The sequence below is a fragment of the Denticeps clupeoides genome, chromosome 14, assembly GCF_900700375.1.
Source record: "Denticeps clupeoides chromosome 14, fDenClu1.1, whole genome shotgun sequence".
NCBI classification, from domain to species: domain Eukaryota; kingdom Metazoa; phylum Chordata; class Actinopteri; order Clupeiformes; family Denticipitidae; genus Denticeps; species Denticeps clupeoides.
Window position 1 is genome coordinate 17,605,950 of NC_041720.1, and position 26,585 is coordinate 17,632,534.

The 26,585-nt window shown below is 42.1% G+C and overlaps 1 protein-coding gene and 1 long non-coding RNA gene across 7 annotated transcripts; one reads left to right on the top strand and one right to left on the bottom strand.

Moving 5' to 3' along the window:
* Positions 1-17,588, bottom strand: mthfd1a (methylenetetrahydrofolate dehydrogenase (NADP+ dependent) 1a, methenyltetrahydrofolate cyclohydrolase, formyltetrahydrofolate synthetase). Of its 6 annotated transcripts, none has more exons than XM_028953064.1 (27): positions 17,493-17,588; positions 17,273-17,398; positions 17,039-17,167; positions 16,881-16,965; positions 16,376-16,435; positions 16,224-16,277; positions 15,877-16,013; positions 13,582-13,682; positions 11,919-12,055; positions 11,345-11,456; positions 11,048-11,175; positions 10,462-10,559; positions 10,099-10,272; positions 9,869-10,005; positions 8,758-8,792; positions 8,577-8,684; positions 7,545-7,685; positions 7,400-7,468; positions 6,734-6,845; positions 5,953-6,092; positions 4,251-4,292; positions 3,935-4,035; positions 3,674-3,851; positions 2,368-2,475; positions 1,818-1,970; positions 704-771; positions 1-248 (listed from the first exon to the last, which is right to left on the bottom strand). In XM_028953064.1, coding segments are annotated over exons 2-27 (2,715 nt in total). In that variant the 5' UTR covers positions 17,380-17,398; positions 17,493-17,588; the 3' UTR covers positions 1-247. The 6 variants fall into 6 exon arrangements, with proteins under 6 accessions (XP_028808897.1, XP_028808895.1, XP_028808896.1 ...); XM_028953062.1 differs by having other exon boundaries at positions 3,674-3,854; XM_028953063.1 differs by having other exon boundaries at positions 3,674-3,854; positions 16,376-16,431; positions 17,039-17,171.
* On the top strand, positions 17,566-26,585 carry LOC114763400 (uncharacterized). The gene is made up of 3 exons (XR_003742340.1): positions 17,566-17,749; positions 24,755-24,868; positions 24,973-26,585. It is a non-coding gene; the product is annotated as an uncharacterized LOC114763400 (long non-coding RNA).

The window sequence follows — 26,585 nt, forward strand, 5'->3', positions numbered from 1 at the left end:
TACTTGTACACTTTGCTGGTTTACTTTAAATATAAGCACTTCTACAGGGTTCTGTTGACATGCTGTCATTCATCTGGGCTGTCAGTTGCTTCTGACCCAGCAGAAATGCTCCACTGAAGGAGGGTAGACATTGTTTCTTTGCTCTTTTGTAGGTGTTGTTGGCTTTGAGGTCCTGCATGCATGCCTGAAGATCGTTTGATCCCGTATGTTCAGTTTGTTGCTTTCTGTGAAGATCGCTTGAATCTGATCTGATGAGTAAAACAGGACAATTCAGTTTAAAGACCTGTCATACACATTTCTGATTTGTTGCAGAGAGTTAAATTGCGTTAGATAAGAGCTGGACTAATAAAATGGGGAGCCACTCTGGTTAAGGAGCACAGGACTACATAACAAACATAAAACTGCAAAGCAGATGTGGTTCAAAGATTAACTGAGGGCCTTTAATGGCAAGAAAATCTAGAAGTCTTGAGTATGTGAGGGAAAATGTGGCTGAGATGCCAAGAATGAACCCTTGTTTGTACAGAGTGAGGTCACTGAAAAAAACAATATCAGGTTTAAATCATAATAATTTTATATTATTGGTATATTATATTATATATTATAATATAGCATATGTTATATATATTAACAGTATATTATATTAAACATTGTACTATTGATAAATATCTCTTGAGTGGGATATTAATACATACAATGTACTCACCAGGAACCTGTATTGAGCTGAGACCCATGGAAACAGAGCCATGGTGGCTTGTATGGTATAGCAGTTGTCTAATACATATAGAGAGATAAACCAACACACAGTAAATCAATAAAATGAAGATGGTTGTAAATGAAGGTAAATGTGAAAGATTTGCCCATGTGGTGTATTAGATGAGATAATTTCTCTTAAATAAAACACCAGAAAACAGCAAGAGTGTTTTCTCTTCCATTCACTATCAGCAGGTAAATTCTGGCTGCAGTGCCAGCAGCATGACTAGCAGGAGGTTAGAATACAGTCTCCGGTCGGTGGTATTTCTTCTCCTCTCATGTGGGAATGAAGGCAGATTTGAATCTTAATGTGAAAAGTGGTATTAGGAAATTCATTTCCGTAAATACACTATATGACAAAAAGTTCTGAAACACACCCCTAAATCCTCATTCTTTCACACTTTTTGCCACAGCCAAAAGCACTTCTGCAAAGTTACAAACATTTGAAAGAATTCTGAACAGTTTGGGGAATTTTCTGTTCTCCTCAATCAAAAACCTTCAGGTTGACATAAAATAGATAGCAAGCCATGACTTGTCATCCAAGAAAAGTGTCCTCACAAATGGGGGGGGGGATTCCTATAGACACACCCAAACGTATTATGGAAATTCTTCTCAGAAAACTGTAAGCTGTTATAGGGAATCAGCTACATAATGTTGCCTATGGATTTTGAGGAAAGTTGATTTAGGTATGATGACTTCAAACAATAGTTTTCCATCATTTGACTTCAAATTCCTGTGATGCTGTACAACTGTAGTATTTTAGGCATGCTTTATAAAAATCTTTTCACATTGCTCCTTTGTACCTTGCCCATGTGTTGTTCACACCTTCACAGCTCTGCAACCAGGCAACTAATCTAACACAGAACAGATGCCAATGATCCATTTCTAAAAATGACCACAATATAACCAAGACAATTTTCCATACATGACTATCCTAATGTGTATATAATAGATATGGGATATTATGTGATAATATGGCAGATTATAGAGTTTCTTATTTTCTATTTGAAGAGTGAGTTGCAGATAAATCAAGTTCCATAATACACAAAAACGCACATCAGACTCACCGAATGGACCAGAGGGCAAAGGAATCCAGCGCCAGCATTGGCCAGGATGTCCTCTACAGACAGAATAAAGTCTCTGGGAATGCCCATAACCTCTGGATCTTGACTTAGGGACAGGGGTGTTTTTGCAATGCAGACAGGCAAATTCCCCAAACCCTGCAAAAGATGCTTTAGAATTGTTCCAAACCAGAGCAACCAGTGAGGTCTATGTTTCAACTGCCACTCAACTGTTTTATTCTTTTTTGCTCTCTCTCATACGACATAGCATATTGGACGAATGGAAGGTGCACTAACTCACCAATAATAATGATAATAATAATTATTATTACTATTATAGAATAAAAGCACTGTCAATCTATTTGCATAAAGGGAAAAAACAAAGAAATTAGGGCATAAACCATGTGCTCAGTGTTGGGCCAATTTTATTTTGGGAAAAAAAAATCGTTGAGGATAAGTATTGATTGTGTTTTGCATAAATCCTGAAGACATGATGTGAACATTCCCAAAGTGCTACATTCGTCATAGTGCTTTGAAATAGGGCTCTCACACTTACCTGACCTGTGAAAAGAGTCACCTTCTCCATTGCTTTTGTTGAGAGGACTACATCTTTCGCACCATACATCTTCTGCGCAATTACAGTGATCTTTTCCTGAACTGGAATCTTTAAGAAAAATTGTGATAATTAGCCTGCGCAGCTCTCAACACATTCTTTGTTCATAAAAACTTGCATTTGGATCAACCACGCTGCTGACTGCTTTCTGATTCGTTGCATCTTCTCTGTCAGCATTAAGACAGTTTTTGAATCAGGTTTCGCAAAGTGTCCTGTTACACCATCCTGCTCGTTTGAACCCGATGTTCAGTTAAAGGTAAAGATCATCCTACTGTTAAACTACGTGTCATTATTAGGCGTGTATGTGAGTTGTAGTAATAGATTCGTCTGCTCAATAAAACTCCAAAAGTCATTTCTGTACAGAGTTTTCCTGCTTTTAAATAAAGTAACTGCACTAAAAAAGATCTTATCTGGTCCTAATTAAGATCTTTTACTATTAATAGTGAATAATTGTAGGGATTCCCTCATTATTTGCATTTTACTTTTATTATTACATTTAGCACAAGACTAACTCGCTGGATGAATATTCAGTTGCTGGTAGTTCTTGATAGTTCAATGTAAATCCATGTTTGAGGATCGGATTAGCCTACGATTTATTCGACACGGCTGTTTGATATGGATTCCTCGTACACATTCCTGTGAATGCTGGTATTGGCCCTATACCAGCTTAAAACAGATAGACGTGCTGCTTCTTCACAATTTTACTACAATAAGTTAGAAGGCTAACTTGTTGACTTTGGTAGGACATTATTTAACCACAAATGCTGAAACTATTAGCTGTTGAACAAGACATGGGTGCGTTTAGTATGTCGCCGTTCACGCGGCACGCTTCAAAAGCTGCTGGGAGGGTTTGGCCGCAAAATAAACCTGTGAATCCGTTGTGATAAAGGGAAGGGGTGATGATACTATTTCCCATTTAATCAATTACGCTCACATTCCAGGTTCTTCCATCTCACTTGAACAACCATTATACAACGCTTACATTTGTTATTTATAAGTACTTATTATTTATAAGTACATAAGTATTTTCAACATTTTGTTAGAATTATAAAAGAGCAGCATTTTGCTTATTAATTTTTTTAATAAATTGGAGGGTTGGCTTTTTACCTGTACTCAGTTAATGAATCAGAAGGTTAGACTCACACAGAATGATGTGCCATCGCAAAAAATAGTACATTTCGAAAATTCTGAAGACTCTTAACTTTAAAATTAGACTAAATATAAAGGCACGTAGTCCGTTAAATTTTACCTCCAGGCTGTAGAGGAAGTTGAAGGAGTGCGGTGTCTCAGCTGCACTCTGCACCGCCATTCCTAGTGCCACAGCACCGGCGCCCCCATCAGACCAATGTGTGCAGCAGACAGCATCCAATGCCCCAGCTAGTCTCGCCTGCTGGCAGACCATATCCAGCTCAGCGCCTGTATCTGAGCTGCTGGTGGGAGAAAGTTGTTCAGCTGAATCATATTAGGATGCACATTATGAGCAAATCTGTCAGCATCCATCAAGACGAACCTGAAGGTGTTAACAGCCAACACCACCGGCAGCCCATAGGCTCTAGAATTCTCTATCTGTTTCCTCAGGTGACTGCACCCCACCTCCAGAAGCTGGAGATTCTGCAGCTCAGATGAGATTTACAGCCCACCCAGGTCAATGCTTGAGCTCAACAGATCCATCCATTCAGCTCACAGAATAAGTGAATAATACAAACAAATCAGTGTTCGCCGTGATGCGTACGGCCAGGGCAGAGCTAATGAACCGATTAGTGGAGATTAAACTGTTAGGGAATTAACTATGGACTATTTCCTTATACTAATATGTGTGAATTTACCTCTTCCGAGGACTTTGTAGGCAGAAGCCAGGCCTCTGTGACCTGCAGCACAATGCAGAGGAGACTAATGAGCAGGAACATGGCCACTTGTTTTTCTCACTCTCTCCTCATTTCTAAGAAAGTGGCGGAGTGGAAGAACCAGAAATAACTGTGTGACTATAATACCAAGACACCAGCAGTGGTGGAAGATCAAGAGTCACACCAAGAGTCTGGAGTCAGGATGGTGTTAATAATGAATACAGAACATGAATACCTTCTCAGAACATACAGAATACCTTCTCCTCATATTTAGCCAGGGGCTAAATATGAGGAGAGATTGGGTACTCTGGGAAGAGATTGGGTACTCTGAACATTTTTATTTGCTACAACAGAGGATTTGTTTTAGATGTTACTCTCTGTTTCTGGCCCTATATTATCATTCATGTTCTTTCTTTCATGGCAAAATTAAATTTTGCAACAGGTTTATGATAGGCCTTGCACATGCACAGAGCCCTATTTTAAATTATAAGTCATAGTCTTAAACTATAAGTTATAGCTTTAAACCTTTATTTACATGCAATGTGTGTGGACGGTACCTCGCTGAAGTGGCATGTTGGCGATTTGAGTCTGCTTCCCTACCCGCTAGGTCACCAGTGTCCATCATAGTCATTTGATAAGTATGCACCAGCTTACTGTAGCTTATGTGGAAAATTCTCAGTTTTACTTAATACACATTCTTCGCTGAAAAAACAAAAACTAAGCCCTGCTCTAATGTCAAAAGACTGTTAATTACTCTGAAATTATTTTAAATGTTATTGGCTGAATTTTAATTGGTAATGGTGTGTAGGTCCAAAAAGACAAAACAAATCTAATATTTAAAATCTAGCTTAGTATGCTGTACCAGTTAAATAAGGCTCTGTCAAAACAATGGACTTCCGTTTGTCAAAAGGACATGTATTTTTGTAGTTCCGTCATGAGAGACTCTGAAGAACCATTGGATTAATTCGATTTTTTCTGAAAAAATGGCAACATGACTTTGACTTTCACCAAGGCTGAATTTTGGAAAGAGACTTCTGATAGAGCATTTGGGGACAACTAAGGCAAAAGCAAAAATTTACAGGTACAACATTTGATGGTTGGTGTGACTGTAATATTTGTATACAAATGTATTCAAACATTTGCATTGCCCTTTTAATATTTTGCAACAGTTGTATGATAGGTCTTGCACCTGCAAAATAATGTCACATTTCGAAATTAATTTCTCCTGAACTAATTCATTCATTCATCAGGATTTATATGCTGTACATGATTAACTTTAATCAAGATGTGGATGTTTGTACCAGGCGTAAAAAAATAAAACTGCAGATTCCCAAATACCAAGAATGCCTTGCACATCATAAAAATGATACCAATCCTGCTTAACAAGATTTTGTGCTGATGATTGAAAATGACTTGGCACTCAGCCTATTGTAGTACCACGTAGCCTTGTGCCCACTGAAAAATACTCTAAACAGTGCCAACAAATTCAACCTGAATAAAAGTCTTCTCTGGGAAAGCTGGATCCTAGTAGACCTTGTAAGAGCAAGGATCATACTTAATCATGACGTTGGGATCATACTTGGGTTCGAAGTTCAGTAGCCATTGTTGAATTATGACAATGGTCTTTAACTGATTTAATAGTCACAATTCAGAAAAATGCATCCCACACAGTGAAGATACTTACAGAGGGCACACGTCCATGCATCTTGAGTCCACGCACAGTGACAACCATCACTACCACATCCGGCTGCAGGCCAGAGGAACGGCACTTAATGTTGAAGAACTTTTCCAGGCCAATGTCTGCACCCCAGCCTGCTTCGGTAACTGAACACAAAAAAAAGATGTCAGCCCAAGACATTTATTACAGTTTTTATTAATGTTTTTTATTGTTTTGTCCTTGTTTACACAGCAGAAATGAGTCCTCTGCATTTAACCATCAGCCCTGGTGAGCAGTGGGCAGCCATGAAAGGCGCCCGGGGACCAGTATGTGGGGACGATGCTTGCTCAAGGGGACCTCAAGGGCACCTTGGCGATTCGGGATTTGACCCACCACCACTTCCTCATTAATCATCTAATTAAGATTATTTAATTTAGTTCTGTTTGTATTATTATCAAATATCATAAATTACTAAAAAAAAAAAAAACATACAATTTATATAAAAAAGTTAAAGATAAACCACCCATCAAATGTTGATGCAGCACCTTTGTGTGAGTGTATTGTAAACAAGATGTACATTAAGTTATTAAAATTAATCCCCACGATTAACACATACATTTTGGCAGGCCTTTATTTTGCCTTTTTACACATTTCAATATATGAATTTCACAAATATGGAATTTTTTTCAGGATCAAAAGAGTTTTTTTTATATTTAACATGCTAACGCTAGCAATCCGTCATGAAGGTGTGCTTTTATTTTCAATGAGATGGAAAAATAAAATGTAGACGGAGTCAGCCATGACTTACCTACAAAGCCATCAGGTCCAACAAGCTTTAAGGCAATTTTGTCTGACAAAATAGATGAATTACCATGGGCTATGTCACATAATGGGTTGGTGTGAAGGAACACGGGTGTGCCCTAGGAAATGAAAAAATAAACACACAGAAGACTGAAGAGGGAAAAGGGGTTAGTTACACCATCATAGAGTCATATTTTCACATAAACATAAAAAATATTTTCAAGCATTTTAACTATATACATACATATACACACACACAGTTGCAAATAAAAATAACTGTGAATAATTTTGAATGAATCTTTTCTGATCATTCAATCAAAACACATGATTGATTTGCATGACACTGTATATGTTTTCATGATTGTTATTGCTTATAAGTAGACAACTTGAAGACACAATAATAATTTTTATTATTACTATTATATGCAAATTTAAAATTATGCAATACTTTGCGGAAATGCATTGAATGTGCAGCCATCAGTATGTTTTTGAAGTATTTACCCCAACCCTGTATTTTTTAAATTCTACAGACCTTCTCTAACTGGCACAGTTGTGCAGAATGCCAGAACACACCAAATGTGCTGATTGGTTATGGTGACTTTGAAGTGACCTTTGGAGCAAACACAAGATAGACTACAATAAACTAGGAAGCTACAAAAGCTAGGACTCATACCTCAACTGTCTGCATCAGACAGGGCTTTATAGCATCCTTCAGAATCATATTCAGCATGCCAGCTACACCCTGTAAAACAGACGCAACAGGTCATAGGGAAACATTTAAAGAGCCTTGAAAACTATACAAATTGAAATATACTAACCAGATCCTTGACTGTAACAGGTTCCCTTGACTGGGGTTGGGCTACTATTATTTTACTCAGACGCTGCTGCAGATCTTCCAGACTGGAGCTCAGGGAGAGCACAGCCATGATTTCACTGGCAACTAATAGGTTAAGTCTGTCCTAGAATAGACATTATGAAACATTCATTGTGAAACATTCAAAACATTGTGTTGAACGTCTTAAACCAAACTTAAAGAACATTAAGTTGTGCTTAAGTATTTCCAGCCAGTGTTCCTAAAACCATTCATATCGGAACTGATCCTCTATTTTGTTTTTTGCACTAAATAGCTTTTTTCAAGCTGAAGGAATACCAGAGAACAGAATTAGAAGGCAAACTAGCTGGATTGATAACAATTGATTCTGGCACCTCTGATGGAAAATCTGGCAATGATGCACCTAGTGATTGATTGATTGATTGATTGATTGATTGATTGATAAGACCTTTCATTGCTGTTGCAACAAATCAAATCAAAAGTACAAGTACTAATCAATCTTGGCCATCGACCCGACCAAACATAAGCACATAGACTCTACACAACATATAGAGTAAAAGTTGAGAGCCAGAGAGAAGAACATTTATAGTGACATTTATTAGAACTCAATAAATTATATAAAGGGATTGATAGATTTATATTCGAAATATTCTAAATTTTTTAAAAAATACGTTTTTGTGATGTTGAGGTCATAGTCAAAAAAGAGGTCCTCAGAAACAATTTGTTTTTCACTGGATAATGAAAAACAGAACATTTCCCTTTTTTGGTAACACACACAGACCAGTAGTAATAAATTTGCATGGTTACACTCCTGGTGTCAATCTCCACATTCACAATCTGTCTGACGACCCATGAAGCAACTAAGACTGAGAACCGTAGCTGCTGAATGTGAGACCTTCAGTCTGTTCAGATGGAGTGGAGAGGACGCCCTCGGTCCACCTTTATGAAACACGAGAGGCCTGCCGTGCACAAAAGATGTTGAGTGAAAACGTCAAGTAGAACAAGACCATACTGTCACCTTACAGATCTGTTTGGCTTCGAGCTGCATGCGAGGGCTGAGGGATGCCACCACGACAGCACTCGCTCTGGAAACTGCCTCAGAGTCACCGGTCAGGAATAAACTGGCCTGGATTCAGAGGAACTCTCATCAGGAGGAATCAAGCCACTTTCCAGTCCAGATCAGATGAATGAAATCATACCTCTTCCATAGGAATAATCTGGGAATATCCACCTCCTGTTTCCGTGACAAAACAACACAAGTCAAAAATCAAGTCAACAAATGTAGAGCTCATAACTGGAGCTCTTATCATAACACAACTGTAAAGATTATATAAAGATCATATAATAGCTGATGAATGTATTCAGGGTGAGCATATCCTACATAGGGCAAAAGGAGAGAAAAACAATGTGGAGATAAATATTACCTTCTGTTCAGACCAACGTATTGAGATGTATCAATGTTCTGTTTTGCCATTTTTGCCTGTTTGTGTTCAAGTATTATGGAAAATTATAAATACATGTCCAAGTTGTGCACTTGTACCTTGAGCCCTCCTTCATACGGGAGAACATTAAACCTCTCGATTTTATATCTTCCCACATATTTCACGTAAACCACCACCAACTGACCTGATTCAACAACACCAGTGATATAGAAACAATATAAATTACGAGGCTGAATACTGTCAGTAGTTCATTTGCTGGTATAATGTCGCAGAATAACTAAAATGACAACCTAGAAAATCAACTATATTCCATTTCCATTCAGAAATAACCTGAAGTTAAAAAAATGACTCAAAACTCTGATATTAGTTTAGAACAAAATGGCATTATTTCAGAATTAATGGATTCATAAGCTTTTCACATTTCACTCAGAACTCAGCACAGTGAAAACAACTAGTGGTGCAGTGAATATGAGCACTCTTAACAATTGAAGAAAAATATAATATATATTCCTTCTTTCTTTCATCAGCTGCTCCCATTAGCGGTTGCTGAGGTGCGTCAAATGGTCTGGCTGTCCGCACAATTGACATGGCAAAAGTTTTATGATGGATGGCCTTTCCTTTTCACCAGGGCTGTGACTGGCACCGCGAAATGCACAGTGACGTGCATCATTTTCATTTACTGTTTTCCACTGTAAATAAGCTTCATGTTTCTTTTTCAGTTTTTTCTTTATTTATTTTCCCTCCATGCCATTGTTTTCTGCATCTCCTTCACGCTGCAACTATGACAGTATTGCATTGGTCTGGAATGTAAACGTTCAGAACTACACAAGACAAATACGATGAATTATGAATAAAAACATGTCTTTACCTGTCACATTAACCGTGTTACAGTGAGTTGGTTGCCTCAAGCAAGCAAATGCATTCATGTTGAGGTGAGCTCCCAGTGCTTGAGCCAGTCCAAGGGCGGTGGTTGTCTTCCCTTCTCCCATCAGGGTCGGAGTGATTCTGAAGGAGAGGAAACAAGTGATCTTATCCTTATGTAACCATCTGCATATAAAAAAAAAAAAAAAAACATTTTGATCTGAAACAATGCGTTACCCTGTAACCACCACATATTTCCCATTAGGTAGTGCTTCTGTTCGCTTCAGGACGTCCAGTTGAACTTTCCCTCTGCTCTTTCCATAGGCCTCCACTTCACTGGACAGCAGCCCCACCTCACTGGATAAGGAACTGATTGGCTTCACCGCACAAGACTGTGAGATTTCGCCATCACTGCAGTCATGTGAAAAACATATTAATTTAAAAAATAAGCTCTCCATGACAGTAACTGACACATGTTGTCTCCAAGAGTGTCCATTATTATCAATATTAGCTGTGGCTAGATCTGTACAGCTTAAATGTGTACTGACACATTGATTAATTGCAGCAATATGCTGTGGTCATTAGGTCGTGTGAACTGACCTTGGCTGGGGGTGCTGGCGGTTTATCTTCGTGTAAACAATTGGCCACTTTCCTGGTTGAAAGGCCTTAAGAAATTTCTTAGCACTCTTGACAGTGTTCTGGGAATAACGATCACAAGGGAAGTCTGTGTATTACATGTTTTGCTCCTCTGCTTGCTATTCCAGTAGAGTACTGTAGTGCTATTATTATTACTATTCCTCCACCCCTTTAATCACATTTCATTATAATTTCATTATAGCATCCATTCGATTTCAGAATTCACCAAGAGCAAAGGTTTGATCACACTGAGCAACTTTGCACTGTACAGTACAGGGGTAATAGGCCTAATCCTATGTTGTCTAGTCTAAGTCTCAACATCCTAAATTTAAAACTCTCTAAGGCCATTTAAAGAACAATTACACTTTATTCAAAAATAAAAAATACTATAATTAATTTAAAACGAGTTTCATTTATTCATATTTCCAAACTGGAACAGTTTGACTGTGTTTTCAATACAATTGTATGACTGGTGTTTTACCATCTTACCGCTATTGAAGTTGCATTTAAGATGATTTAATTAAAAAAACAAGACAAACTGTACTTATACCTCCATCAGCATGGCCACAGTCATCGGACCCACGCCTCCAGGCACAGGAGTTATGAAGGCCGCTCGCGTCAATGCCGAAGGAAAGTCTACGTCCCCCACTACTCGAGCACCGCTGGGTCTGCTGCGGTCTAAGACCATAGGGAAAATGGACAGGTCCCCCACTGTTGCTGCAGTCAACTTATTAAGAAGCAGCTGAACACACATTTGTTGAGGCAGGTATTTCGTTTTAATTAATTAGAATTTCAATGTCTATGTAGGTACATTCTATTCACATGAAAAGAGATCCTAAACTCCAACCTGGAATGTGATTAATGCCACAGTCAATAACGACAGCTCCTTTCTTCAGCCACTCGCCCTTCACCAGCTCTGCCTTGCCGGCACATGCCACCAAAATATCTGCCCTGGACACCTGGGCAGAATACGTATCATTATCAATCAGTCCTGATCCGATGATTTTTAGTAATAGACACAAACTGAAAGTTATTTAAAAAGTGATTTGTTCACGTTATTGCATATCACAAATCTGCCGGGCTAAATTAATTTCTATGTTCTTTAATTCATGAGCGGCTTCATAATTATCTGATTAGTTATGTGTCAGGATTTTTTTGAGAACCCAAAAGCGAGCCCACAATCCAGGTCTACCAGGATTTGACTCTGAGCTCCTGGGTGGGAAGGGAATCATCGGCATCATCTGTTCCTGCCTCAACACCATGACTCACACACATCACATTTCTAACACCTCATGGGTCTGAACAGATTACATTGGTGCTTGTGTGCCAAGGAACAAAACCAACAGAGTCTGGAATCTACCCAGTACAATATTTAATCATCTACTAATATGAGGACTCGCATGCACAGAGAGCTTGATCACCTGTGCTGGGAGGTCAGGGGTCATCGTGTGGCATGTGGTCACTGTTGCGTGGTTCCACAGCAGGAGGTCATGCATTGGGGCGCCCACTATCTTACTGCGGCCAATCACCACGGCATTCTTCCCTGCTATATTTACTCCTGCACAAAACAAGCAGCAAGTCATTTTCTGTCACTCACTCAGGGTTTTGACTTTAGCCTTTGCTAGGAGGCCAAAATGGGAATACTAGAGGGTGTGCCGTTGCCTCAAGAATATCCTGAAATGTGTCATAATAATTAAAACCGAAATGTATGTCATTTTTCCAATTTTGCCCACAGCTCATCATTCTTGAGACTTCAAGACGATGCTGTACTAGACACAAAATCCCTACTAATAAAGAAAGACCGTGTGGAAAATGAAAATTTGGAGCAAATGATGGACCTCATCAAATGCATTTGTGGCTTTTGGCAGACACCCTTATCCAGAGCGACCATGTTACCATCAATGAAGCAGTTCTGGTTTACTAGGACCCCAACTATGAACACAAAGAATTGTGTTCGCTCTGTTGTAGTTTTTTCTTGCATAAGTCAGACTATAAGAAAGGTACAAGTTAGTCTAACTATTGTGAAGGTTGAAACCCAGTCGTGCTGCTCTGTATTAGTTGTAGAGGCTGGATGGCATTCAGATGTAGACCTGCTAGGAGAGGGATACAATAATCCAGTCGTGAGATTACTAGGGACTGAAAGGCAATGACAAGCATGCACTTCTTAGAATTGGTGTTTAGGATTTTTTCTTGCATTAATCAGCCTGAGAAATCTTGATATGACTTTGTTTGGGAATGAGATATGTCTGCAAAGTTTCCAGATGTTCGGATGTGAAGGTTAGCACATCCGAACCATTCCTGGGCATCCGAGTGGGACAATAAAGACGGACTGCTAGTGGAAATCGGAAAGGTTTTAAAGGAAATTGGGATTTTTTTTCACAAAAGGAGTGAATTTTAAAATGCGTGAGCTCCTCACAGCAGACAATCAAAACAACACTCATCTCTACATATAATATATACCATATTAACAGTGATTTATAAGTACGGATACTGTTTGTAATGGAATCTGGTGTAATTATATGTCGAGTTGATAAATATTTTTGATGATTTGCGTTTTGTAACACTCGTGTCGTGTTTAGTGCTGCAGATAAAGCTTCATGTTTAGCAGGTAAACACGACACCCACCAACACTGCAAGCCCTGTTTACTGATGTCAGCTATACATCTTCCTTCAGAGTTTTTTTTTGTTGTAAACCTGACTTGGCCTGGTTTGTTACTAAACTTTTCTTTGATTGTTGGCACTTAAATCCATGAAGGAAAATACGTTTGTACTTTAACTCAAGTGGTATTATAAAGGGAGGGTTTTTACTTTTACTGGAGTAAATTTTTTCCATGTGTACTCCATCCACCAATGCTGGGCATATGATATTGTAATGTAATAAAACTGCATAAAACCATAATCACAATCAGGTATGATTGTCAACAGGGTTAATATATTGTTAAAATAATTATACTGCTTAAGTAAAGTTGATCAAAATATTGATTGTTGAATGGTTTACATTGTAAAATGTAAGGTACAGCCATCGTGATTTTTGACAGTGGTTATTAAATACTATTTCATTTTGGATGTTTGTTGCTGTGTCACCTGTCTGGGCAATGAGCTCCATACAGCCACTGGGGGTGCAGGGAATGAAGCAGCCAGTCAGGTCTCCTCGAGCGAGTTTCCCAGCATTCACACTGTTCAGACTGCAGAATGGAGACATTAGTGGAAATGTCAACCATCCATCCAAACCTGGTTATCTAAACCAGGATTACATGAGGACATTCCATATATTGCACCAAGCAGGACCCCACAGGTCTTCACAGGGATGCCACACCAACAGCCTGACCAACAGTCCTTCACTTCTTCAAAGTCACAGCTGCTGGTGTTCAGTGAAGCCTATGTCTGAAATATATTCATTTATTGAGGGACATTTGGCAATCTAGAACAATAAATGTAAATTGTGCTGAATACCCATTTTTGAGCAGTCCTACTTTTTTACTCATTTAAATGTTCACACATCTCCCTCTAACACATTTATATTGAACACAGCTCTATTACTGATGTACAAAAGAGTGATGGCAGATCATTTGATGCAATTTTATATCTTTTATTTTATTGTTTGTTGAAGTATAACCCATCTGCTATGCGACAATGGGTCTGCAGAGGTGCGGAGTTGAAACAGACTCTAGCCTCTGGCGATTATGTTTTGGTTGCACCAGCAATGTCTGGGGTGTGGGACAACTTGGACCATGATGTTAATAAATGTATAAATGACATATTCTTGACAAAGTGAAAAATGCGCACATGTGAATAATGTGGTGAGCTTTTGCTTGAGGCCCATTCAGGCTGGAATAAGAGTTTTTCATTTGTACAAGCTGTTAGCCAAAGTCAACAGTACAACATGGCCATTTTTTTAACTTACTGACTAGCGAGAACATGGCTGCTCTTACTCTCTGGCACCACGCAGTGTATGATGGTGCCTAACCACCCACCTACACTAAACTGTGTTTAACCCCCAAGTAAGACACATCTCAACATGCTACATTCAAGTATTTACTTCCAACCCGCATATTTCCTTTTATTTCTTAGTCTAGCAAGCCAGTAAAGTAATTGTAAAAATGAACACTGTACTGTTATGTTTATGTCTGATATGTCTGCATCTGGTGCTGATCCGGCCCATCTAACAAACTTTAAAAGGCGATGTGGTCTCTGAGCTTAAATGTTTACCCTCGCCTGGTGTTACGTCCCTGGACGTATGCTCCTGTAAGATGGGACACTCTGCAGGACCACGATACTTCTGCAGCTTTTGTCTTGTATAGAGGCCATCACCACTTTGTTCTACATATCTTTGTCAAACAGCATTACAGCATTTAGCAGCCTTCTGAACGTCCTGTGAATCAAATGTATAAGAGAATGTTCACTTGTGGTCTCTGGACTTTCATTTTCTTTTCCATCGGGAGCCAGGGGGAATCTTCCTTTCAGTCCCTGAGTTTTTTCTATTTACCTATTTTCTCCTGGCTTTTCTCTCTCTTTCTCTATCTTTTCTCCATCCTTTTATTTTTGATTTTTCTCTGTAACATTGGTACCATTTTTACATCCAATATTCACATGTAACCGCAATAATTTACTGGTGTTATTAAATTAGAAACTTTTCATTCTTTTAACCTCTATTGTGCCATGCCTCTTTCTGCCAGGTAGCATTAGATTAGAGTGGTTTTAATACAGTGCTTTTGCGTGTAAAGAGAGAGTTTTTTTTATACTATTCTCCACAGTTTTACACTCCCACGTGTTCTGTGGGTCTGGCTGTGTTTTTGTGTCCTGCCTCTTTTAGGTGCACTTTGTGGGAGGAGTTGAATCCTACAAGCTCCACCTACCATCTGCCTATAGGTCACCACCACCTATATAAAGAGACTTTGGATGTTGTTTGGGAGGTCCCCAGAGTCTGCTAGGCCCTTATTCTTTTGGGAGGTCCCCAGGGTCACCTGAGATCTGCAAGGAGCTCAGTTGGGGATCTCATTTGTGTGTTTTGTGTGATAGACCCTTTGTTTTTTTTTTTTTTACTTTTGTGCGCATTTGAGTTATCCCTGCTGGACCATCCCTTTCTTTAGGGTGTACTGATGTTGGTTAGCTTTTCTGAGTCCTCTGTTTTATTGTACCTGTTAGCTCACTGTTAATAAAAGCACTGTTTGTATGCTTTGTTTGGTTGTGTGTGTAACAGTGGACGTCCTCCTCTCCAAACTCTTGTCTCGTTTCTTAGACCCCTAGACTTAGGAACGTGACACCTGGTGTTATTACACACCCCCTGACCATACGTAAAAGGACGTAACGTGAAAAGGATGCGATGAACTTCATAGAGTTGTTAGCCCAGTTTGTCTATTTCATGTGACTTTGACTTACCCGTCCACATCTTTTTCAGGTGCTATACATTGGGTGACTCTCTGTATATTGATGCGGTGAATGGAGTCCAGGGGGAGCTGCACGATGAGTCCATGGACAGCAGAGTCCTCATTAACAGCCAAAATTCCTCTCAACACCTGAATCACATAACCACAAAATCCCACCATGTGCTCTTTTATTTGTGTCTATGCTGACTAGTTATCACATGCTGTGTCACCCACAGAAATCTAAATGAAGAAGATGCCTGTGTGTTTTCTATTTTTGTAATACATGGTGTCTCACGTTTGTTTTAAACTATCAAACTATAAAAATGAATTTTTTTTATAAATAATCTTTGATTTTCCCACCTCCTCCTCAGTTGCAGTTTTTGGCAGCCTTATGTGGTTGGCACAGATTCCGATCTTTCAGCACCAGGGAAGGAGAGATAATAAATGCATGGCATTGTTATAGGCTGTTGTTGATCTGACGGATTTGGGCTTTTCTCTGTTCAGTAGAGTACCTCGGCTGCAGCCTTCAGCTTCATGCTGATGTAGAGGTTTGAGTCGCATCGGTCTCCCACATGGTGAGAAAAGGAGCCAAAGTGAAGAATCATTCATGTGTAGATCATGTCTTGTATGAAATTCTACAGAATATCCCCTGTAAATGTCTCCATAGCCTGAATAAAGCAGATTATTCCAAGCATTTGAATGGTTGTGTTTATTATCAGCTCAACACAGCACGAAACCAGATGGGCCAGACACACGTTGGACTCCACTGTATATATAACATTATGTGAGAATGATTCTTTCATTATGAAGACTGTTTATAATGTTCAGAAAATATAACTTTTAAAGAACTGCTTTGCTTTACGGTTCAAGCACAATCTTCTGACCTGTGGTTTGCCCAATAAAGTATCATACTGTTTGGAGGCTAACACACTCATGAGCCTTGGGTGTCAAAGTCTGGCTTAAAAATAGATTTTACTGATTGATTATTAATCTCAGAAATAAAATGCTTAGCTTCACCTGCAGCACAACCAGGCAAGGCCTGAAGCCAGGGCAGCCAATCCTCATCTCCCCAACCTCTTTCTTTAACCTTGTCCTGATGATCCTGACAATGAAATTAGAAAAAAGCTAAACTGATTTGTATCTGGGACCCTCAGGGTCTTTGTATGCTCACTCACTGTGCAGTTCTGTTGCCTGAGACAACAGTTGCCATGGCACAGTGGGCAACCTGGCACCTCGGCGCCGTATGTCGAAACACGGTGATGCCAGCTGAGAACATTTTCCAGCTGGAGAGAGACTGTGTGGTCCTGCCTGCAGGGATAAAAATGGCAGCAGTGAAGCTACAGGACGGATGTGTTGGGGTTTAGGAAGAAGTGATCTTCAACAGACAGCTGTCTCCAGCTCAGACTTGCTTCTCTGGATTCTGCTCAACTCTGTCTCCTGCACAGCCTCTCCCTCTGCAACAGTCCTCTTCGGCCTCAGTCAGTATCTCATCATACCAGTGTTTGGATCCTTCCATAGAATTCCGACTTACTCCACTACAGGCAACCAACATGTAAATTAAATTAGACCTGTTGCAGCAGTTAAGAAGCATTATACTGAAAAAACAGGAGAGCACAAGGCTGCCAAGACCTGCAGTGTTGAAACTGTGGAATTCTTGGACCCGCACAACGCCATTTTCCCGTCTTCTGGATCGCATGAAACTGAAAGAACTGCCTGTATTGTGCTGTAGGGTGCAGCGGCAAGGGGAGGAGCCTTTGACTTGTTTGTACTGTGAACTGTTTTAGAGCTGTACCCTGGTGAACTCTGGAGAGACTTCGACACCTCCCCCATCCTGCAGTTTCGGCTGAGGAATCCGGCAGCAGGAGGAGTGTGAACTCCAGCCAAAGGTTTTTTATCTGTTTATGAAATACACATGACTAACACACACTATTCAGGCGATCAAGCTGCACCAAAGCTTAGGCAATTTTTTATTAAAAGTTCAAATAAGTTGACACAGACAGATGAGAAACTATGCGACCAGAGTACTTAGTGTTTTTGCCATGGCAGAGCAGTCATGCAGACTTTCTGTTCACTCTTGTAGTAATGTAATAAGGAATGCACATTCACCATGTAAACGTTGCCATTATATGAAGATGCATTATTCTTATCCTTATTTTACCTCCGTATGTTAAATATTACTATTGAAGTCGTATTGTAATTATGATGACTGTCAATGATTACTATTACACTCACTATTAATTATCAACTAGGAAAAGGGGTGACTGTCATTGTCAACAAAAGAAAATATTATATATGCTTAGAAATGATTAATGAAGGGAGAGAGCTTAAAGAATACACACAAGCATAATCAGCACATACAATGTTTGACAAAGACCGGTTGCTTTATTTGTGTGTGTGTTTGACCATTCATTTCCACAAGAGGGAGATACAACACAATCTATTGTTCTGAAATCCAGGAGACGATCCTAAAAGAGCGATGCTGCAACCGACAGGGAAGAGAACAAACGTAAAAGTGTTGCAGAGGTGTCTGAAGAGCTCAGGAGGATTTTAAACACAACATCCCCGATCATTTTAAACCAGGCACCACACTGAAACAGAAACTGGTCCACAAAACACCCAGACACAAACAGAGCAATGTAGTATCTGCAGTGCAATGCAGTGAGGAATGTACAGATCTCTACATAGGAGAAACCAAACAGCAGCTCCATAAATGCATGGCTCAACACAGAAGAGCCAGATCATCAGGACAGGACTCAGCAGTCCACTTACATCTGAAAGACAAAGGCCACTCATTTGAAGACAATGAAGTTCGAATTTTGGACCGAGAAGTTGATTGGTTTTAAATGAGGTGTGAGAGAAGTAGGGAGAATGACAATTCACAGGTGACCACCAATAATCCTCTTCAGGATTCCTGCTTCTCCTAGCAGTCAGTTGTCAAGGATCCATGACAAGTCCGGTTGCCACTGAAATAACCTTTATTGAGATAACCATGACCTGATTGACTGAGAACCTTTACAGATACATTTATTGCTCTCACTCACTCTGTGTATATACTCACTTAATTCCAGCTCAGGGTCATGACACAATCCTATAGTCAATTTAGAGTCGCCAGCTCACATCATGTGCATGCCTTTAGCCAGGAGGAGGTAGCTTGAGAACCAGCACGAGGAGAGTATGCCAACTCCACAAAAAAAGCCAGAGCCTGGAATCTTGGAGGTGTGCACCAATGATTCTTACAGCCCTGCCACCATGTAGCCCCTCAATCAGTCCTATTATTTAAATTATCCTAAGTTGAGAAATCCAGAAAGTTTTTAAATACTAGTTTATGTTTATAAAGATATTTAAGAGTTCTGAAAATAATAGACACTTCACAAAAACGTATTAATGAATTAATTATCAATAGAGACCTCATGTTTTTGGACGATTGCTCGCCTTGGTGCTGAACCATGTTCATGTTCATGGCAGCGCAATGTGCTGCCAGAGCAGTAATATGGGTTGGTGCCCAGTGTGCATCGTAACAGCCCCACATCTAACCCTGGTCCTAAACCAGCATTGGTGGGACCTCCAGACTACAGAGCAGGGACCCGGGAGAGACCATCGCGTTGACATGGTGTCACGTCCACGGGCTGACAGGGGAAGAAAGCGCAGAGATGGGCGATCCTTGCAAATGGAATTTATTAAACACAACAAAGGAAAAACAACACGAGGGCCAAAACTGGGGAAACAACCAAGGCACAAACAGAAACAAGCCCGCAGGCGTGTGGCGATTGCCAGGTGGAATCTGTTACTTAACTATTGTTTTCAGTAAAACATACAATAGTTAAGTAACAGATTCCACTTCAATGTCGCAGCATTGGATGGTCTGCTGCGTTCCAGTTTTATTAAAGTCCCGATCATTAAGCCCAATTGGTGCCAGGTGAAATGGATCAGGACTCCCTAATCAAGTGCATGGTCACCTGCTGTAACAGCCCCATGACCCTGGGCTGTCACAGTACCCCCCCTCAAGGGCACAGTGCCGAGGCGGCCAAACTACATGGCTCCAACATTGTTGCTTCTAGTAGTCCTCCCTCCCATCGGAGGACCCGGACCCTCTGGCTGGCCCCCAGACGTCATCTGGCATGGCGACATTGGCCAAATTGCGACATTGGCGCAAACCTGAACACAATAATCAGGGCCGAACCTTCCGGGTACGTGCAGGCCCTGTCTTTGCACGTCCCTTCTGACAGAGGGAGACAGTCCCGAACCCTCCAGCAACCACTTAGCATGTTTGTAAGTTGAGTCATGGCAACTGAACTTTCTTTCTTTAATGTAGAGACGTTTCATTCTGCATCCACAGAACTTTGTCAATTGACTTTGAGATTGACAAACTTTGAGATTGACAAAGTTCTGTGGATGCAGAATGAAACCTCTCTACATTAAAGAAAGAAAGTCCAGTTGCCATGACTCAACTTTCAGACAAATTCACTGGTATGACTGAGAATATTCACAGACAAAGCTGCAGGGATGTGCCTTCTGACAACATGCAGCCCCTGCCACTGCACGCCCCTTCTGAGTGTCTGTTGGGGTGCCTGTACTGACGGGATCCTCATGCCTGTGATGCGCCACCCCTCAGGAGGTGGACCCAGGCCCATGCCTGGCCGACCTGCTAACCGGCTAATGGAGGATCCTGCCCCATCGCTTCCCTGCCCACCTCCTCTTCAGGGGAAGCTCCCAACCTGCATAGCACCCCCCCCCCCCCCCCCCCCCCCCCCAAAAAAAAAACAAAAAAAACTATGGGAGTCCACACCCCTGGCTGGACTCAGGGGTTTCTTGTGACCACCACACCCTGCCCTGGTGTCTGTGGATCAGGGACCTCCTCCTCAGGGTTCTGATCAGCAATGCAAATTGAGGGAGACAGGGGGGAAATACGGACATCAGATACACACATAGAAAGAAAGGGTCTTTAGCCTCAATCTCTGGGCTCTCCAGGAACTTCTCAGGAGGCACAGGCAGGATCACAGGAGACGTGACCCTCTGGCCACCTGCCAGTGCTGCGTCCCACACCACAGGGTGTTCCTGCACAGGATTGTGGCTGGTTCTGTTCGTGGTGGTGGGGCTGGGTTCGATCAATGGCTCAGGTTCGGGGTGATCGAGCTTCGCCCTGAACAGCTCCAGGAAGTCCTGGAAACCCATGTTTATCTGCTGCCAAAGGGCTGCGCCCCAGCCCCAGGCAGTCCCAGTCAGGTGTGAGAGTATGGTGGAGATTTATTTGCATGTGGGCGTGTGGTGTGGAGGGATGTGGGCATTCTCTGCAGCAGGTGGGGGTGCTGGTGCAGCACTGCTGTTCTGCTGGGGGAATGTCTGGGCAGAGGGCAGGCGTGTCCGCTTCTAGAGCTGGAGAGGCGGGTTCCCCACAAGGCAGTACCGGCAGCGCAGTTGCTGGCTGGCGACTCCCCATTGCCCTGTTCCACCAGCTTTCCCTCAGGTCGCTGTCTTCCTCCTCGCTGTCCGTGTCCCTCTCGTCGTCATCACGCCACTGGAAGTCACATGGGTCCACACAGACCTGTTGACAATCGGGGACGGGCGCGATGGGAGGTGCCAACCCGGCATTGTCCATCCACCAGCTCACCTTGTCTTCGCTCCCTTTGTCTCCTGTGTCCTTCCAGTCCATGGGGAGGTTTCGCATCAGAGGTCCTGGCGAAACCAACACGGCGAAGATCGTGGGGGTCGCATCCTCTGCGCTCAATGTCCAAATCACCTCCCCACTTCTGCTGACGTCCTTGTCCTTGCTCCGTCCACTCACCTGCAGACCTTGCCGCTTCCGGGTTTTGCGATGACCCCATCGGCGGTTCTCCAGTGCTCCTTGCTGGCGCCGGCACTCATCATGACTGGAGAGGCTCTTCTCTGTAGTTTTCTTCTGTTTCTTTCCGCTGCGCTTTTTGTTAGGGCTGCAATATTCTGTCACGTCCACAGGCTGACAGGGGAAGCAAGCTTGCAAGGGGACAGGGGAAGGAAGCACGAGACATGCTTGCAAATGGGATTTATTAAACACAACAAAGGAAAAATGGCAAAGGGGCCAAAACTGTGGAAACAACCAATGAACAAAGAGAAAAGTACCGGAAGGCGTGTGGCCAGGAGCTGAAACATGCAGGAGTTAAGTAACAGATTCCAGTTCAGTGTTGCACCATTGGACGGCCTGCTGCGTTCCAGTTTTATTAGAGTCCCGATCCTTTAAGCCCAATTGGTGCCAGGTGCAATGGTTTGGGACTCCCTAATCGAGTGCATGGGCACCTGCTGTGACAGCGACATGGCCCCAGGGTGTCACGTATGGCAATATCTGGGGACGTGTTGCACATCAAAGCAGTAGTCCTGGAGCTCCAGAGATTGCAAAGGCTTGCTGTCATGCAAATAAGGCTAGTTTACTTTCTCACGTCTGCTGAAGGAGTCTTGAGGGATGGTTGTGTGCGTCATTCCTTTACGTCCCATGCACGATGTTGCTCCATGAAAGTGATTGGAGAGAGGCGGTGAGAAAACACATAAATGCTACTACTATCATCGGAAGGTTCATTTTAATCGACTATTAGGAATAAAAAAGAGAAAGCTATCATTTGCATAATAATTTGGAACGCAGTGTCCACACAGGGAATCTTTTTTTATATTATCCGCCTTGACCTTTTGTTCTGATTCATCACTGTTCTAAAATCAGATTTTGGTTCATGAGATTTTGACACTTAACTTGTCAACAGCTGATGTTCATCCAATGAAAACTCATCCTCTCACTCGTGTCCCACTTATGTCATCCATGTGTGGACTGTCTCAGGACGCAGGGCTGTACAACGACACGCAATCTAATAAATCACTATCTGCAGCATCACAGAGCATCTGGGCTGGTGAAGTTACAGCCCAGCCCATTTACTTCCTCCTCTTAGTTCTGACGCTGTGCTGCCCAGCATCTGCAGAGATAGGCTTCTACCACTCTATGTAGGTCACTGGATTTGGACGAGAACTGGAAAAGGCTGCCTGCAAAAGGTCAGCTCCTGAAGGGAATTAAGACGGGATGGGGTCAGGCATGAGATTCTGTTTGGAATGTGTGGAGTCTGAATGGCTGAAATTTAGGAAAAGATTAGAGTTTGTGTAGCTAAGAAAAGCACTGGAACATTATCAAAATCAAGATATGAATAAAGATATAATAGCAGAATGGTGGAACTTGGATCTTCACTCCCAGTGATTCTATCTGTTCCAGTGATGCAATGTGTTTCTACTTTGCCATACATAATCTGAGGATCTTAATACAACAGTATAATTAACTAATGGAATAGTTAGATATAAATCCATTTTCCAATATAACTGAAAATGAGATAGGCCATATATAATTAAACAAATAATATAAAAAATTCCACTGAGGTGCCACTGAGCAAAGCACCGTCCCCACACACTGCTCCCCGGGCGCCTGTCATGGCTGCCCACTGCTCACTCAGGATGATTGGTTAAATGAAGAGGACAAATTTCACTGTGTGCACCGTGTGCTGTGCTGCTGTATATCACATGTGTCAATCACTTTCACTTTTATATTCTGATAATTTTACCTGTCTTCAGTGTTTTCACTAATCTGCAGAGTACTGAACAATAAGAATCACCTCAATCACTTTACACCTTAATCTGATTTAATGTTTTATGCTATGTGCTAATTGGCTCGCATTAAGAATTTACATTATCTATTGAGAATGTGTGGTTTGATGGATTCATTCATTGTTGTTAAACAAATGATTTAAACTAAAATAGAATATAACTTAAAAATATATCAAAAATAAAGAAGGCTTTACAGCTAGTCATTGATGCTGCCCTCAAGGGGTAAAACCGTTACTTGGAGCAGCGCTCAAGAGCAAATTATTACTGAGAGTTTAATTTTTATGCATTCCATCAAAGTACTCTTCACAACACCATAATGCGTTTTTTTCTAAAGCGAAGTGATTGTAATTGTGAAGCACAGCAAGCACAGCACACGGTGATGCAACAAAATCTGCCCTCTGCATTTAACAATTACCCTTGGTGAGCAGAGGGCAGCCATGACAGGCGCCCGGGGAGCAGTGTGTGGGGACGGTGTTTCGCTCAGTGGCACCTCAGTGGCACCTTGGTGGCTCAAGATTCTAACCGGCAAGCTTCCAATTACAGGTCCGCTTCCTTACCCGCTATGCCACTACTGCCCTAGAACACCAACAGAAGCAAAAACAAAAAGATCCACAAAAACTAAATGTAAAAGAAAAATATCAGTCTAAAAGTATGACTGAAACCAAATTTTCTCTAAGGCTTTATAACCTTAGAATAACTGTAGGAGCCATGGCCATTTATTAAAAAAAACCTGTCACACTCTATAGGCTCACTAGGGGTTGATAACCCACTTAATCTAGTGTTTCTTCCAATTCACTGCTGGAAAAGCTGCCTGGTTCTGTGCATCATTCACTATGACCTGTGTAATCGACTGTAACAGTCTTAATTCATGGCATGTTCAGTGTTAACTCTTTAAATGTTTTCAACAATATTTATTTTCATGTGTGTCTGGGTGGATCAAGAGTATCTGAATGAGGTTTGACTGCAATATACACCCTTCAGGCTCCATTCAAAATGTGGGGTTTTGACAGAGAGTGGCGGTCAGTTCAGAGTTTGGATAGAGTTTTTGATGTGTGGATACTACAGTTTGAATAGCATTTGTATTTTGGAAATACTTTGGAGACTTTAGAGAGAGAGAGAGAGAGATAGCTTGAAGATCAGAGTGAGGAGAGAAGGATAGGATGGAGCCAGCTAGGAAGAGAAGGATTTCCCCAATGTGGGAACAATTTGAATCCTAATAAGGAAAGCCCTCTAAGATCATTTTCAAGAACTGAATTTTTAACTGTTTCTTATTTTATTCGAAGGTGAGGTGCTGTGTTCCAAGGATTTGGGGTACAATAACAACACATCATCCATGCTAAGGGATTACTGTGCCTTGCATTAGAATAAGGAGGAGACTGAAGCTTCACCCAGACAAGGTAAGAAATTACAATATTACAAATGCACTTTGTGCATGTTGAGTTTTGTTTATTATGCAAAAACAGACAGGTAACAGACACTGTATTTATTCTCTTTTAACCAGCCACCAGAAAACAAGATAAAGCTCTTGTCTCAATCATTTTGAAGGATACACAGCCCTTCGGTATAGTGTATGATGTTGGATTCAGGAAATTTGTGTCCGAGATGAATCCCAATTATGTTCTCAGTCGAAACAAAGCAGAGAGGAAATCCCCCAGGCTTCCACCTCTTACGAGGTCACTGGAGGTAGTTTATCATTTTACATTTTTACAATGTTAACCCCTCCGATTTTGCTGCTTTGTGTGATTGAGTAGCGCATGAGGAAAACCTCATTGAATATCTGTCGCAGGAGGTTCGCTTCCTGTGGCAGCATTTACATGAGGTGTCTGTCACGCAACGGGAGCATGAAGCGGCGAACGCGGCACAGGGTGTTCTCCCCTCCATGGCTCCTGAACCCAGTTTGGCACTCCCTGAGTGCTGGAACGGGACCGCTACCCCAGCTCCCGCCCACAGATCGCCCTGCGCAGTGCCCCTACAACTGGCGCTGCGGATCGATCGGCATCTGCTGCCACTCCCGAAAACTGCAGCTCCATTCTCACCACCTCAAACAACCGTCACTCCACCAGACAATCGGGGGGAACCCATGCAGCTTGGACAGACAGCCCTCACCCAGGAAGAGAAACAGCGACGTTTCCGGGAGGGTTTGTGTGCATACTGCGCTTCCCCTGCCCTATTCGTCCGGGAAACTGGGCGCCCAGCTGATCGGAACGGCACAACATGGCCATTGACCTGCTACCGGGAACCACTCCACCTAGAAGACATCTTTACTCTCTCTCGAAGGTAGAGCAATTGAAGGCAGGCCACTTCGAGTCCCTGGTCATCCCATTTGGTCTGTCTAATGACGTCGCAGGCGTCCCTACACTTCGGCGTTACGGGGTGGGGGACCTTGAGCTGCTGGCAGTCAGGTGGCCACTCGAGGAGTGGCGACACTGGCTGCAAAGCTGTGACACCCCCTTTTTGGTCTGGACCAATCATCAAAACCTCATCACCATCAAAGCTGAGATATTCACCACATCCTGGGTCCTCTCCGGTGGTCCCTGGAGACCAAGGTCCGGGCCGCCCAGGCGTCAAACCCTGGCCCAGCTAACACCCCACCAGGGTGCCTGTACGTCCCCAACACCTGCTGGTCCGATGTGCTGCATTGGGGCCATTCCTCCATACTCTCAGGCTATTCAGGACATCAACGGACCCTCTCCTTCATTCACCGGGCGTTCTGGTGGCCTTCGTTACGGCAGGATGTACAGGCCTACGTTTACGCCTGCGACGTCTGTGCCCGGACCAAGACTCCCAACACTCTGGCTGTTGGTCCCCTGCGTCCTCTTCCCATTCCTCGTCGCCCCTGGACCCACCTCGCCTTGGACTTCATCATCGGTCTCCCAGAAGTCAATGGAATGACCACCATCCTGACCATAGTAGATCGCTTCTCCAAGACGGTCCACTTGGTCGCTGACCAACTGCTGACCTCGTGCTTCAACATGTCGTCCGCCTCCATGGATTCTTTAAGGGTGTTTGGTGTTCAGGAATCAGGCTAGCAGCAGCAATGGGAAAAAAAATACAATTGTTGAGCATGTAATGATCCAAGATGGCGGCCAGGCTTTATAACCCCCATTGACCCCT

Bases quoted from the DNA above. Each gene is read 5' to 3' on its own strand.
- mthfd1a (XM_028953062.1), bottom strand. From the start codon at position 17,379: ATGGAAGGATCCAAACACTGGTATGATGAGATACTGACTGAGGCCGAA. The intron at 16,966-17,038 runs GTGAGTGAGCAT...TTTCATTGTCAG, and splicing joins TCAGGCAACAGAACTGCACA to GATCATCAGGACAAGGTTAA. The intron at 8,685-8,757 runs GTATGATTTCAT...CTCTGAATCCAG, and splicing joins AGATTATTCCTATGGAAGAG to GCCAGTTTATTCCTGACCGG.